Raw genomic sequence first — 13,252 nt, 5'->3', positions numbered from 1 at the left:
TGTGTTTGTACAAAATGGTTTTTGTTTAGGTAGGTGTTTATTTAAAATACTCAAAATGCAAAATGCTTTGGATAACGCAAATATTGGAAAGATTGCACAACATGTGTCAATCAACTTAAGTAAAAGCATGGTTGAATAAGTAACAGATATTTTGAACTTTGCTTTGTTTCCTACAAGGTAACCAACCTTGTCCACACTATTGCCATTATTTCCAAATAATTAATCAATGAATTCATTAACTTTTTTGTAGGATTTCATTGATCTATTTCATATCTATATATTTGTGCACTTCAGACTTATCTTATTTTGTCAGGTTGTTGAAATGCCAGTGTTTCACTAGGCTATACGTAGTGTTCCATGATTCGCAACCCTGTCAGTCATTTTTCAATTTAGTGCTGAATATAGCATATATACTTACCTATAGAGATGGAGGGAAACTTCGTCATTTTTCGTTCATTCTTATGCACATCTTAGTAACTAACTTCAGTATTAGTTGGAGAGGTTAACTGATAGAAACTACCAAAAAGAAACAAAATAAAGGGCGTGAGGTTTAAAATTAAATTAATACATGTTTGGTCAAATCTTCGTCACAAAATTTGGTAGCACCATAAACAGGAGGCCGAGAGCAGTCATAACTGGTGGACAATTAAGGATGGCCGAGTCAGAGATGCCCAAATCCCATGAGTGAATTTTAAAAAATGTAATGAGTGATATGCCACAAAGATCAATGTTGGGATCTCTCATTTTTGCTGTTTGTTTAAACTATTTGGATGAAGCAACCAAAGATATGGTTGCGAAATTTGCTGTTGATGCTGAGATAGTCATGAAAAATAACTTATAAAGAGGATGTAAGCAAACAACAAAAAATGTAGATAGCTTAAATGAATGACAAGGATCTGGCAAATATAAGTATGTATGGAGTATAATGTGGGAAAATGTTAAGTTGTTCATTTTGGCATGAAGAATAAATAAAGCATATTATCTAAATGATGAGAAATTGCTCTGACGTAGAGGGATTTGGGGTTCTTGTGCACGAATTGCAAAAGGTTAGTATGCAGATTAAAGCATGTAATTAGGAAAGTTAATAGAATACTGTTGTTTATTGTGAGGGGCGTTGAATCAAACGAAGGGAGGTTATACTTCAGTTATACAGTACGTTGGTGACTCCAGATCTGGAATGCTGTCTACAGTATCAGTCACCTTATTTTTAATTTGAGTTATTATTGTCTCACAAACTTAGGTGCAGTGAAAAGTTTTGTTTTGCGTGCAGTACAGGCAGATCATACCATATAAAGTGCATTAAAGCAGTATAGCAGAATACAATGTTATGGCTGCAAAGAAGGTGCACAAAGAGAAGGATGTAAGTGTGGTGGAAGCAGAAAAGATGTACCAGACCAATATTTGGAACACATGGAATATTTATTGGGGAAAGTTTGGACAGACTAGATATTTATCTACTGGAGTTCAGTAAAATAAGATGTGACTTGATTGAAATACGTAAGATCCTGGGAGTTCTTGACCAGTTGGAACGGGAAAGGATTTTTCTTCTCTTGTGGGAGACCCTAGAACTAGGGATCGTCATTACAGAGATGTGGAGAAAGTTTTCTGAGTATCATGAGTCTTTGGAACTTTCTTCAAAAGGTGTTGGAAGCAGTGTCTTTGAGCATTTTTGAGGGAGAGGTAGGTAGAATCTTGATAGGCAAGGGATTGAAATGTTATCGGGGTGTGCGGGAATGAATGAATTGAATGAATGTATTAGCTTTATTGTCACATACTCAAATGTATATGTGAAAATGGGAGGAATCAGATCAGCCATGATGTTTATTGAATGACTCAGGAGGCTAGATCTGCTGAGCAGCCTACTCCTGCTTCTAATTTCTATTTTTTTATACTCATCACTTGTGATGGAACTATTTCCTATTAGAAAACTGGCCTGTGTCTCCAAATGGGCACAACGTTTGGGGCCTGCCATGAGCTTTAGAGGCAGTGAACAGTTGTCTGTACTGATGGCTGAAATGATCTTGTCAACTGGCAATTCCTCCTCCTGGCTCTGGATGGCGATCCAGCATGTGAAAATAAAATTCTGGGTCAGTGACACAGTTTAGTGAAAAAAGACTGTCCAATTTCTAGTTGGGCGCCAAAGAAGCATCTCAAATCGCACCTGTATCTGCCAGTGTCATGCAAATGTGGTATTCTTCACTTGACTGCACCAACTTGCTAGGGTGTTGGCATTATTTGGGACTGTGTAAGGAAAGTTGTGTTGTGATCCTAGCATGACCTCTGTGGAAGTGTTGAAGCATTTAAGGATGTAGACAAGTAGGTTGTCTTGTTGCTTTAAATACTTAATATATAACTGGGAGATAGAACCACTTAAAAAAATTTAAAATACTTTGGATTTTATAATTAAGTACTTGAGTGACTTTTTATACCCAACATGGTATATTTAAAGAGAGCCATTGCCTCCCAGCCACACTGACTTGTCCCCCATTGAAAACCACAGCCTTCCTGTCCTTAGCCAATGAGGCCCTTTAAAAGGGCAGTTATTCCAACTTGACTGCAATTTTTCGGCTAAAGGACAGCAGTCAGCCGAACAGCTTTGAGAGCATGGGTAGTTGTCAGGAGGAAGAGTGGTACCTCCTCTAGTCAAATCTCATGTGTCCATCATAGAACTTGCCTTTCACCTGTGCTGCCTATTCAATGCTTCTGTAATTATATTAATTACAATCTGATTTAAATCTCAAACATTTTTAAACTATTCCCTTTCACTTTAAGGTGTTTTGAGCCACTTTTACTGGTCTAGCCTTGTTCTGTTGAACAGATAGATTTAAACTGTTGGAAAATTTGGTTTCTTACAATAAACTTATAAGTTATCAAAATGCTTATCCAGCATTCAGTATCAATGAACAAAAATCTTTTCCAATTAAACATTGGAAGACTGAAGCCTCGTTTTACTGTTTCCCCCCTCGATGCTTCATTCCCCGACAATCAACTTCATTCTTCTCCCCGGAAAGATTCTAAGATTATGCCAATCTTTTTACAACTTTAGCATATTTAACATTTGATTCTGAAATGAACTTCTAACATTATTTGTACTAGGCTATGATCACTTATTTGCACCTCCATAATTTTGCTGACTTCACCCCCTTCCAGTTTATCGCTAAGGAACCATTCATTGTGCCTTTGTTACTTTTAGACTCAATTATTTTCTCTCGATTGCTCTCATACTAACCTCTGTATGCTTAAGAGCATCCAAAACTCCATATCAGAGCTAACTAACCAATTTTAAACAAGCCTTTTCTCACCAAGTTCACTAATTGGACAGATACATCGATAGGAAAAGGTTGGAGCGATATAAGTCAAATGCAGACAAATGGGACTAGTCTCATTTGGGAAACTTGCTCGGCATGGACAAGTTGGACCAAAGGGTCTGTTTCCATGTTGTACGACTCTATATCCAGGGCCTTGCCACCCGCCTGCAAACAACATCTGTAATCTGCTCAACACCATAACCTTTCTGAGATATCTATGCTCCTCTAGTTTTGGCTCCTTGTACATTCCTAATCATAGTTGCTCCACTGTTGATGACTATACCTTCAGTTGTCTAGGCTCCAGATCACTACCTCCTAATGCCTCTCTGCCTTTCTAACTCATTCTCCTTTATGACACTAAGTAAAATCTGTTTTGACCAAAGCTTCGGTCTTATGGCATGATACCTATTTCTGCAATTTGGTGCAACATGTTTAATAATGCACCTGTGAAGCCTCTTGGGATGTATCATCATGTTAAAGACATTATTATAAATTGTTGCTTTTAGGAAGTACAATAGTAATTTTTCACTGTTGCTATTGATGAGTAATAAGAACCACTTAACCACTGTTAAGAAAATTAAGAATATAAAAGTAATTTGGCTGAGGTTTAAAACATGTAAAAGGTGCATGTATAGCACGGTAAAATGAGCTTGTTTATTATTTATTATTTCAGTCACAAGATTATAGTAGTGTTAATATCTGGTTTCTTCATAGCAGGACTTCAAACAGCAGCCAGACCTTGTCCTCGTGCCATACAATGGATCCTTCTGCTCCTGAAGAGTGTTTTCAGGCACTAAACCATGCAGAACAGACTTTTAAGAAGATGGAGAACTACCTTCGACACAAGCAATTATGTGATGTAGTATTACTAGCCGGAGACCGGAGGATTCCAGCTCACAGGTGAATAGGAAATGTATCAATATCCTCACTGTTGGAAAGTCAATATTAGATCTAATCACTACATTTTGCACTAATATAAGCATTGCCTTTTTCAATCTTTCTGGAATTTGTGGCACTCAGTTGATGTTTGTTGAAATATATCATAAAGGCCATTGCAAACATTTAATAAAGTGCCTTTGAGAAATAAGTCACTCATAATATATAGAAGGAGGTTATGATTTTCCTGATCATTTTTATAGAATCTGTCAACAAGCAACCAATTACATTTTTGGAAAGTAGCATTTTATTTTGTGTTCGTAATAGTTCCCTAGACACACACACAACCCTTGTAATCATCACTCTTTTCTAAGTTCTCAAATCCTGTTTTCTTATTTTCCCATTCGTATTCTGTATTTTATTTTGCCACTGTTGTGCTATGTCTATATTGAAAGAAAGCATTTAATATTCGGTTTTTCTTTCCCATTGGCAATGAGAGGAAAAGATATCTGAAAAATGCATAAATGCTCTGCAGCTTGACACTTCATTTAAGATGGAAGGCTTCACTATAGATAAACCTTTAGCTGGAAATTATAAATAGGTTTTCTTCTTGTATTCCCAGGTTGGTTCTATCCTCTGTTTCAGACTACTTTGCTGCAATGTTCACAAATGACGTAAGGGAGGCTAAACAAGAAGAGATAAAGATAGAAGGCGTCGACTCAAATGCATTGTGGGCATTAGTTCAATATGCATATACAGGTGACTACAAGCTGCTGGATAAAGTTGAAGTGTCATGTCGGATAATTTTATAGAATTCCAGTTTGCACATTCTGGGTGAAATAGCTGTCACTATTTTTAGTTTTAAAAAATTTCTGTACAACAAATTTAGTACTGATGGTTTTATATCTTTTGGATAGGCTTTTTAAAGAAATTGAACAGAAGTTCCCTTTTGTGAAAATATATTAGGAAAAAGAACCAAAGGAGCATATTAGTAAACAAAATCACATTGAAAGCCTATAATTACATCTGACTGAGACCTATATTGCCGATGCCTTTAAGTTCCAAAGAAATGTCACCTTGGACTCGAAACATTGACTTTGTATCTCCCCTCACAGATACTGCCAGACCTACTGAGTTTGTCCAACATTTTCCGTTTGTATTTTAGATCTCTTACATCTGCAGTACTTTGTAACCTCAGCAATAAAGGTAGTAAATGCAAATGTAATTAGCATCAGAGATTTCCTTATATTTTCATCTGATAGTCTACAATTTATGATAGCAGATTAGAAACTTACTGGTCATGAACTTAAAGGTCACCATAATTAGTTGTGAAATTAAATGCATTGGATTTCATAATTTTAGGCATACAGCGCAATATGACTGTTAAAGCAGACAGCTTATCCTTCAGGGAAAGGAACTGTCTGCCACTATTTGGGACTCCATGCAACCCCAGCCCTATACTGTTTTGTGGACAGATACCCTTACCCTTAAGGGTAGCTATGGTTGGGCAATTAATTTTACTCACCAATATCATTGTATCAAAAGAGCAAAGTTATTTTGAAAACACATAAGGGTTAATGCCTTCTTAAAGCCAACTTCAGGTAAAACTTCTGTAAAATCAAATTCAATAGACTGTATTCAGATGGCTGAAAAGCAGCTCCCAAGCCAGGTCCTGTTTTCGCAACTCCCAAATGTCCAAAATTTAAGAGGAGATTAATAAATATGTGTCAAAGGTGCTCTGAATTTCTTGAAGCATGGGTCCATACATAGTAATAATTTGGAGGAACCTGTTAGCAGTTGTTCAAAATGCCCATTAACTGCATCAAACTATGAATCCAAATGCCTTAATGATAAAGCAGAGTAGTGGCAGAGAAAGAACAAACTTCCGAATCATGCAATCCACTACATGCTGGGACATCCTGTCTAATGGGTACAAATATGTGTATTGAGAATTGGCCTGTTCAGTTAGATTAAAACCCAGGAGAGAGTTGATGTCATTCTTAAATTGAGGGATAGTTGGCAATGGGGTCTACTGCCATCATAGCCATTCTGATTTTAAATGGGAGATGAGGAAACAAAATGAGTTTTGTAGCGTCTTTAGAGTTTCTTGAAAGTCAGCCTCACAAACTCCATATCACCATTCAAGCAGTCAACATTTTTTACAATGAGATGGGAGCAGTGTTCTGTTGCTGTGGTTCCATTACTCTGTGGCTTTCAACATTAAAGGAAAATAATATATCGAAGTCCCAATATGGCTAATGGCATGCTTTCTCTATAATAGACTTAGAATGAAATGACCAATTAACAAGATTTATTTAATAAACACATAATTATCAACTTGTATGAATAAAACCCTTTCAAGGAAAATTGTGAATTTATCAATGCGCACAGTTCTAAATATGAAAATATAAATGCTTATCCCCCTCTAAGTAGCCCAAAATATATACACACATACACTCTGCAGGTAAAGATGAATAAAATGGATTTCTTCTTCAATTGATCTTTAATAAAAAAATCAGACAAAATGTTAAGGCAGTGAATGTTTCAAAGTCTGTAAATCCTACAGATGTGGTCAACTCACTAATCCTGCATGTTGTCTCTGGGATCTTGGCAGAAACAGCTTGATTAAGAAATACAATATTGATAAGTTCTTTCTGCCACTCTTCCAGAAGAACAACCAAATTCATCCTGATCTTACAGCAAAGATATTTCAGAATGAGGAGACAGGAGCTGAGCAGCTTGTTCTGTAGCATGTTTTCTCCAACTGAAATCCAATGATAAAATTTCCTTTAACGAAGGAAAACTGCCATCCTTCCCTTTCTATCCTATGTGTGACTGCAGACCCACCGAATGTGGTTGACTGCCTGTTATCAATCTAGGAAACAGAAATGGCAACGACAAACACAGTGCCATCAACCTACCTCCTTGTACTTTCTGAAGAATTTTATTTCAAATACATCTTGAAAAATCCAGTTGATAATGTTTGTTGTCCAACAATTTGGATGCCAAGACATATTTTTAAAATTAGCATCGGTGGATATAAAACTAATTTCTGTTGGCAATGCATGCAGAATCGAGTTAATGCTGGAAAAGCGCAGCCGGTCAGGCAGCATCCAAGGAGCAGGAGAATTGACATTTCCAACATAAGCTCTTCATCTTCCTGATGAAGAGCTTATGCTTGAAACGTCGATTCCCCTGCTCTTTGGATGTTGCCCGACCAGTTGTGCTTTTCCAGCACCATACTCTCAACTCTGATCTCCAGCATCTGCAGTCCTCATTTTCTCCTAATGCATTACAGACCCATATCAGCATTGAAGCTGGCTCTTTCAGCATTAACGTTTAGGATTAAAACTTGAACATGATATTGTTTCGAGTAAAGCTGTTCCCTCTGATTATGATTGAATTTATAGTGTCAAAAATCATCAACAATGAATTGGCTTCCAGCTCCTTCCATAATGTACGTACATTGTGGTTGGCTGCAAGAGTATCCAATAAAAACAACACCCAGGATATTGTAGAGCAATCAATTTTCAGATAAAACATTTGAAGGCTTGTGGCAAAAAATAATCTTTGGTTTCACTTTACTCCATTAAGTAGTCAAAACAAAAATCATGAGCAAAAAATGTGTCTAGATTAGCATATGCTTTTGGTAAGACAAGTTGAATATAAGCAATTGAATGCAATACCAATATTTTAAGAACGCTATATAAACTAAAACTATTTCTGGTACCTGTACAACATGTCACTGTATGGAGCCACTGCTGCTTGACACTCAAAATCTGGTTTCTTTTTCTTTCCCACTGAGACTAAGGAAGAGCAATGAGCTTTGGAGAGAGAAAATAAGAGATTGATGATAAGCTAGGTATGGCAGACAACAAAGGGAATCAAACATAATGATGGATAGAACATGTAAGGCACTCATTTAGGGCCAGGGCATTAGCAAGCAAGCTATTACTGAGAGGAAAGGGAATGTAGTGACTAAGAATATACTGGATAGCTGATATGGGAGAAGGGCAACTAATGAGAGTGAGAGAATGCATGTTCAAGTATTGTCAGTAGAAGAAAAAAAGCCGTAACGGAAGATGCAAAGTGAACAGAAAATCTGTGGTTAAAATGATATTTAATAAACCTTTTGTAAACATAATGGACACCTCAAATTTCAAATCTAATATTGATCTTCCTTTTTGTACACCTTTTTTGCAGCCATAACTTTTTATACCTCACTGTGTTCAATCACTGGATGATCTTCGTGTTTTTTTATGTTATGATCTGCTGTATTACTCTCAAAACAATCTTTTCACTGTACCTAGCTGCAGGTGACAATAATAACAAATCAAATCAACAGAGAACTTCTTAAAAGGTAGATGATTCAAAAGTGCTGATGTCAAAAAGGAACTGTGTCCCCTTATTCATGAGCATCTAAGTGCTTGCATGCACGTACAGCAAGATAAATTCTATAAAGTAAACCCAAAGAAAAACTGCAGATGCTGTAGAAATTCAGCTGGTCTGGCAGCAACTGTGGAGAGAAAAACAGTTCCAATTTTGAATCCAGTGATGCATTCTTTTTGTAGGCCATTATTACAAAGGGATTTGCGTGCAGCTGTAAAGTGGTCCCGCTGCAATTGTATACTGTCTTAGTTTCCAACTGGAGTATGTGTACAGTTGTTGCTTCCTTATCTGAGAGAGAATATACTTTCTATAAGGTGAATACATTTGGAAATCCACTAGACTAATCTCTCTGGGATGGTGGGATTGTTTTGAGAGAGAGAGACTGAGGACACTGGACTTACATTGACTAGAGTTTTGAAGAATGAGAGATGATTTCATTGAAACTTAGAGTCTTATTATCAGGTATGACAGGATGAATGCAGAAGGGATATTTTCCCTGGCTGTGTATCTAGAACCAGGGGACTGTATCTCTAGAATTGTGACATCATTCAAACTGAGAGTGAAGAAATTGCTTGTCATGAGTGGTGAATCTCAGAATTATTTGATTAAAGGGGGCTGTGGAAGCTCAGTTATTAGGTATATTCAAAACAGAAATTAATAGATATCTGGAACATATTGACATCAAGGATTTAGAGATAATGCAGGGACAGTGATGAGGTAAATGATCTGGTTGAATGCTGGAGCAGCCTGCTTGGGATGAATAGCCTACCCCTGTTCTTATTTGTCCAGAATAAAGTGATACAAAGAAGCATATTAACAGTTGCTGAGTAAATGCACAATCTACATTAAGGTTAAAACCGTATTATGTGCCTTTGGAAAAATAGACATTTTGTCACCGATACCACAATATATCCTCAGACGTTTTCAGACATTTCCTTCCCATCTTCTACCATTACACGTACATTATTGATGTTTTCATATGTGTTCAGATTAATTCTGCATACTGTTTACAAAAAAAGGCTGTTTACTGAAAAAACGGTTTTTAAAAATATCTTTACTCAGCTGCAATTATGAATTCATGAATGTCGAGATATTTATATTCTGAAGAAGTAAACTGAAGAGGCAACTGCTAAACAAAGTGCTGTAAAATTTATTTTGCATGTGCTGAAATAATTTTGTTACAGTAACTCAAATATATCATATATCTAACAAAGAAATTATATTATTTGTTTCTTTTAGGTCGTCTGGAATTGAAAGAAGACAATATTGAGTGCCTATTGTCCACAGCCTGCCTATTGCAACTCTCTCAAGTTGTAGAGGCATGTTGTGGATTCCTGATGAAACAACTGCATCCATCCAACTGTCTTGGAATTCGATCGTTTGCAGATGCTCAGGGTTGCACTGACCTGCATAAAGTTGCACACAACTACACTATGGTAAGTATCTAGGCTGGATAGTTACTGATAGTCCATAAGTCTGGATTAGATAAATCGTGGTTTAGTGAAGGAAGCATTTTTTTTTTAAATAGTCATAATTTTGGAATATATTAATCCCTGGGTAGTTTTGCAATCAACAGTTCTTTTGGCACAACATAGTAATAGTTTTAGAACATAAAGACGTAACTACAGTTTAAAGTTAACTACTGTGAAAATTAACCTATTTATGAAATTATTATAATGTTGTTCGAAATTCATATTTTAATCAGTAGCTAAAATTAAAATATAATTAAAGGCATCTGCAAGAAATGATAATGAAAAGTGTCATATTTCTGTCAAAAAGGTATTTGTAAACTTATTATACATGTACAATGTCAAATTGCAATTGTGTAATACCCTTAAAATATTCCAAGCCACCTCAAAGGGATATTTTAAACCAAAATGTGACACTGAACTGCCACAGGAGATATTAAGTCAGGTTATCAAAATTATTAGGTAGGTTTTAAGTTGTGTCTTAAAGGAGGACAGTAAAATAAAGAAGTGGAGAGGTGTAGGCAGGGAAGGGCATGGGGCCCTGGCAGCTAAAGACATGGGCATTAATGATAGAGCTATTAAAATGCGGGATGTTCAAGAGGCCAGATTTAGAGGAGCAACGATATCTTTTAAGTATTGTGGTCTTAAGATTATTAAAATGAGACTGAAATTATTTTTAAAAAGATGTGCAACCATAGAGGACCTTGAAATCATATATCAGAATTTTTTTTCAACTTGATAAGGAGACGATGTAAATCAGTGTGCACAGGTGATAGGTGATTAGGACTTGCTGTGTGGTTTAGGGAAACTGCAGTTCTTGGGGGTAAAATGTGGCAGTCAGTAGTGCATTGAAATTGTCAAGTTTATAAGTAATGAAGTGTTGTATGTAAGTCACCACAACTTGCCTTTAATTGCTACTTTTTAATAAATCTCACAGACAACCAAGTACTGAAACAATGAATTAAACTTTATTGCATGTAGCAGTCGAAATAAAACCCCTGAAGCAAGTTAAGCCTCGTAACTCAACTTGGCTATTACTTGATTAATGGTGGAATTTAGCTAAGTTTCCAACCAACAGTGTCTGTCTCTGGAAGTGTCCAGGGTTCAATCCTTGTGCAATGTTGTTCCTTGAAGTTCTGCTGCTGAATTGTTCTGGTATTGGATTCTCATACAGATTTTTATCCTTCATGTCTATGATGTGATATTATTGATGATTCTTTCATCCACAATGTTACAATTCTGCAGCTTGCCTTCTTATCAGAAGTAAATTCTTTTGTTCCTCGTTACATTTGGTATTTACTGTTGTTTGATGACACCATGTCCTGTGATTAACTCCTTAAGTTCTCCTGTAGGGTAATCAGTTATGTTTGTGGCATAAAGCAGCCAGTTATCAAGCAGATGTCAAAAACAGTTTGTTCACATAGCTTCAACATCCTCTTTTCCCAGACATGGCTAATTGCTGTCAATTCCTGTATAAGTTGGTCCTTGTCCATTAATAGTTTATTCCAGATAGAGTTATTGCTGCTTCTTTTCATGAGTAATGGTTTATCTTTGTTTCTTTCAATCCATGGACAGTTATTAAAATTCTGAAATTTATAATATCACAAAAGGCTTTCAGCAGCGGACGAACTGTGACAGGCAAAGTCAACCATTGTCACTGAAGTGGAAAACTTGGCATTAGTGCTGGCATGAATGCATTTATCTTCAAGTTAAATGTGACATCAAGCTTCCAAACAGACTGGTGTAGTCTCAGCCTGTTGTCAGGAGAAGATTAATTTTGGTAATTAGGCACCAGAGTTTAGAGCTGGCATCAAAAACAATTGTATCAGTTTCCCCAGTATTTAAATAAAGGAAATTTCTGCTTATCCAGTACTGAAAGTCAGACAAGCAGCCTGGTAATTTCAAGATAACAGAGGAGTCAAGAGAGAAGGGGGTGAGGTAGAGACGTGTTGTCAACAAACAAACTAAAATTCAGTTTGTGTCACCAAGGTGCAACATATAGGCGAAAAGTTCAATGAACCAAGGATGCATCCTTGGAAGATCAATGCCAGAGATAATTCTATTGTAGCAGGAATTGAACACATTGCAAGTGATACTCTGCTACTTGCTTGTCAGTTGGACATTTAATAAACCAAATGGTTAATTTAATCCATTTCTGTTGTACAGAACCTATATATTGAACAATTAAGGTTGTGTGTCAGATTTTTTCAATTGAGAATCAAGTTAAATATAATAACTTGAAAGAGAAAGTAATGAACAAATTTTGACCAGCAAGAGAGAACATGGAAATAGAATGATATAGAACATAGAACATTACAGCATAGTACAGGCCCTTTGGCCCTCAAAGCTGCGCCAACCTGTGAAACCAATCTGAAGCCTATCTAACCAACAGTATTCCATTTTCATCCATATACCTATCCATTGACCATTTAAATGCCCTTAAAGTCGGCGAGTCTACTACTGTTGCAGGCAGGCTGTTCCACACATCATCTACTCTCTGAATAAATAAACTACATCTGACATCTGTCCTATATCTATCACCCCTCAATTTAAAGCTACATCCCCTCATGCTAGCCATCACCATCCGAAGAAAAAGGCTCTCCCTGTCCCACCCTATCTAGCACTCTGTTCATCTTGTATGTCTCAATAAAGTCACCTCTCAATCTTCTTTTCTCTAATGAAAACAGCCTCAAGTCCCTCAACCTTTCATCGTAAGGCCTTATTCCATACCAGGCAACATCCTAGTAAATCTCTTCTGAACCCTTTCCAAAGCTTCCATATCCTTCCATATTGCGATGACCAGAACTGTACCCAATACTCCAAGTGCGGCTGCACCAGAGTTTTGTGCAGCTGAGTTTTGTATACAATATGGTGATCTTCGATTCGGAAGCAATAAAAGTAATGAAATTTGTAATACTTCATGATGTTCGTTGTATCAGTAATTGTTTTTATGAATGTTTGAAACTGACTGTCAACAGTTTGCATTAATTGTAAACGTATTGATTGTAATTTTTTTGAATAACACATGCTGGTTCATTTGATCTGATATTCTTTGATCTGGAGGCAGTACCACCAAGAAGAACATCTTTGCTAATAGAGCGCAAAGAAACCGGCAAGGCAGGAAAGCAGGAGACAGAAGGTTATTAGCACACAAATACGGAAAGAAAGAGAAGCAGAAGTGCAAGAGTTGGAAAGAAATTAAGTAGGAGT

General features: G+C 36.6%; 1 protein-coding gene across 5 annotated transcripts in view; it reads left to right on the top strand.

Annotated features, from left to right (window-relative positions):
* klhl5 (kelch-like family member 5) overlaps positions 1–13,252 on the top strand; it is a 145,782-nt gene that overhangs the window by 51,365 nt on the left and 81,165 nt on the right. For 3 of the 5 annotated variants that reach the window (XM_043692943.1, XM_043692933.1, XM_043692913.1), the window contains 3 exons: positions 4,023–4,208; positions 4,807–4,943; positions 9,813–10,009. In XM_043692943.1, the coding sequence (XP_043548878.1) occupies positions 4,066–4,208; positions 4,807–4,943; positions 9,813–10,009 (477 nt within the window). In that variant the 5' untranslated portion in view covers positions 4,023–4,065. The remainder of the gene's footprint in view (positions 1–4,022; positions 4,209–4,806; positions 4,944–9,812; positions 10,010–13,252) is intronic. The other 2 variants (XM_043692954.1, XM_043692923.1) reach the window with 1 other exon arrangement.

The sequence above is a fragment of the Chiloscyllium plagiosum genome, chromosome 1 (assembly GCF_004010195.1).
Source record: "Chiloscyllium plagiosum isolate BGI_BamShark_2017 chromosome 1, ASM401019v2, whole genome shotgun sequence".
NCBI classification, from domain to species: Eukaryota; Metazoa; Chordata; class Chondrichthyes; order Orectolobiformes; family Hemiscylliidae; genus Chiloscyllium; species Chiloscyllium plagiosum.
This window is presented reverse-complemented; position numbering and strand designations above follow the sequence as displayed.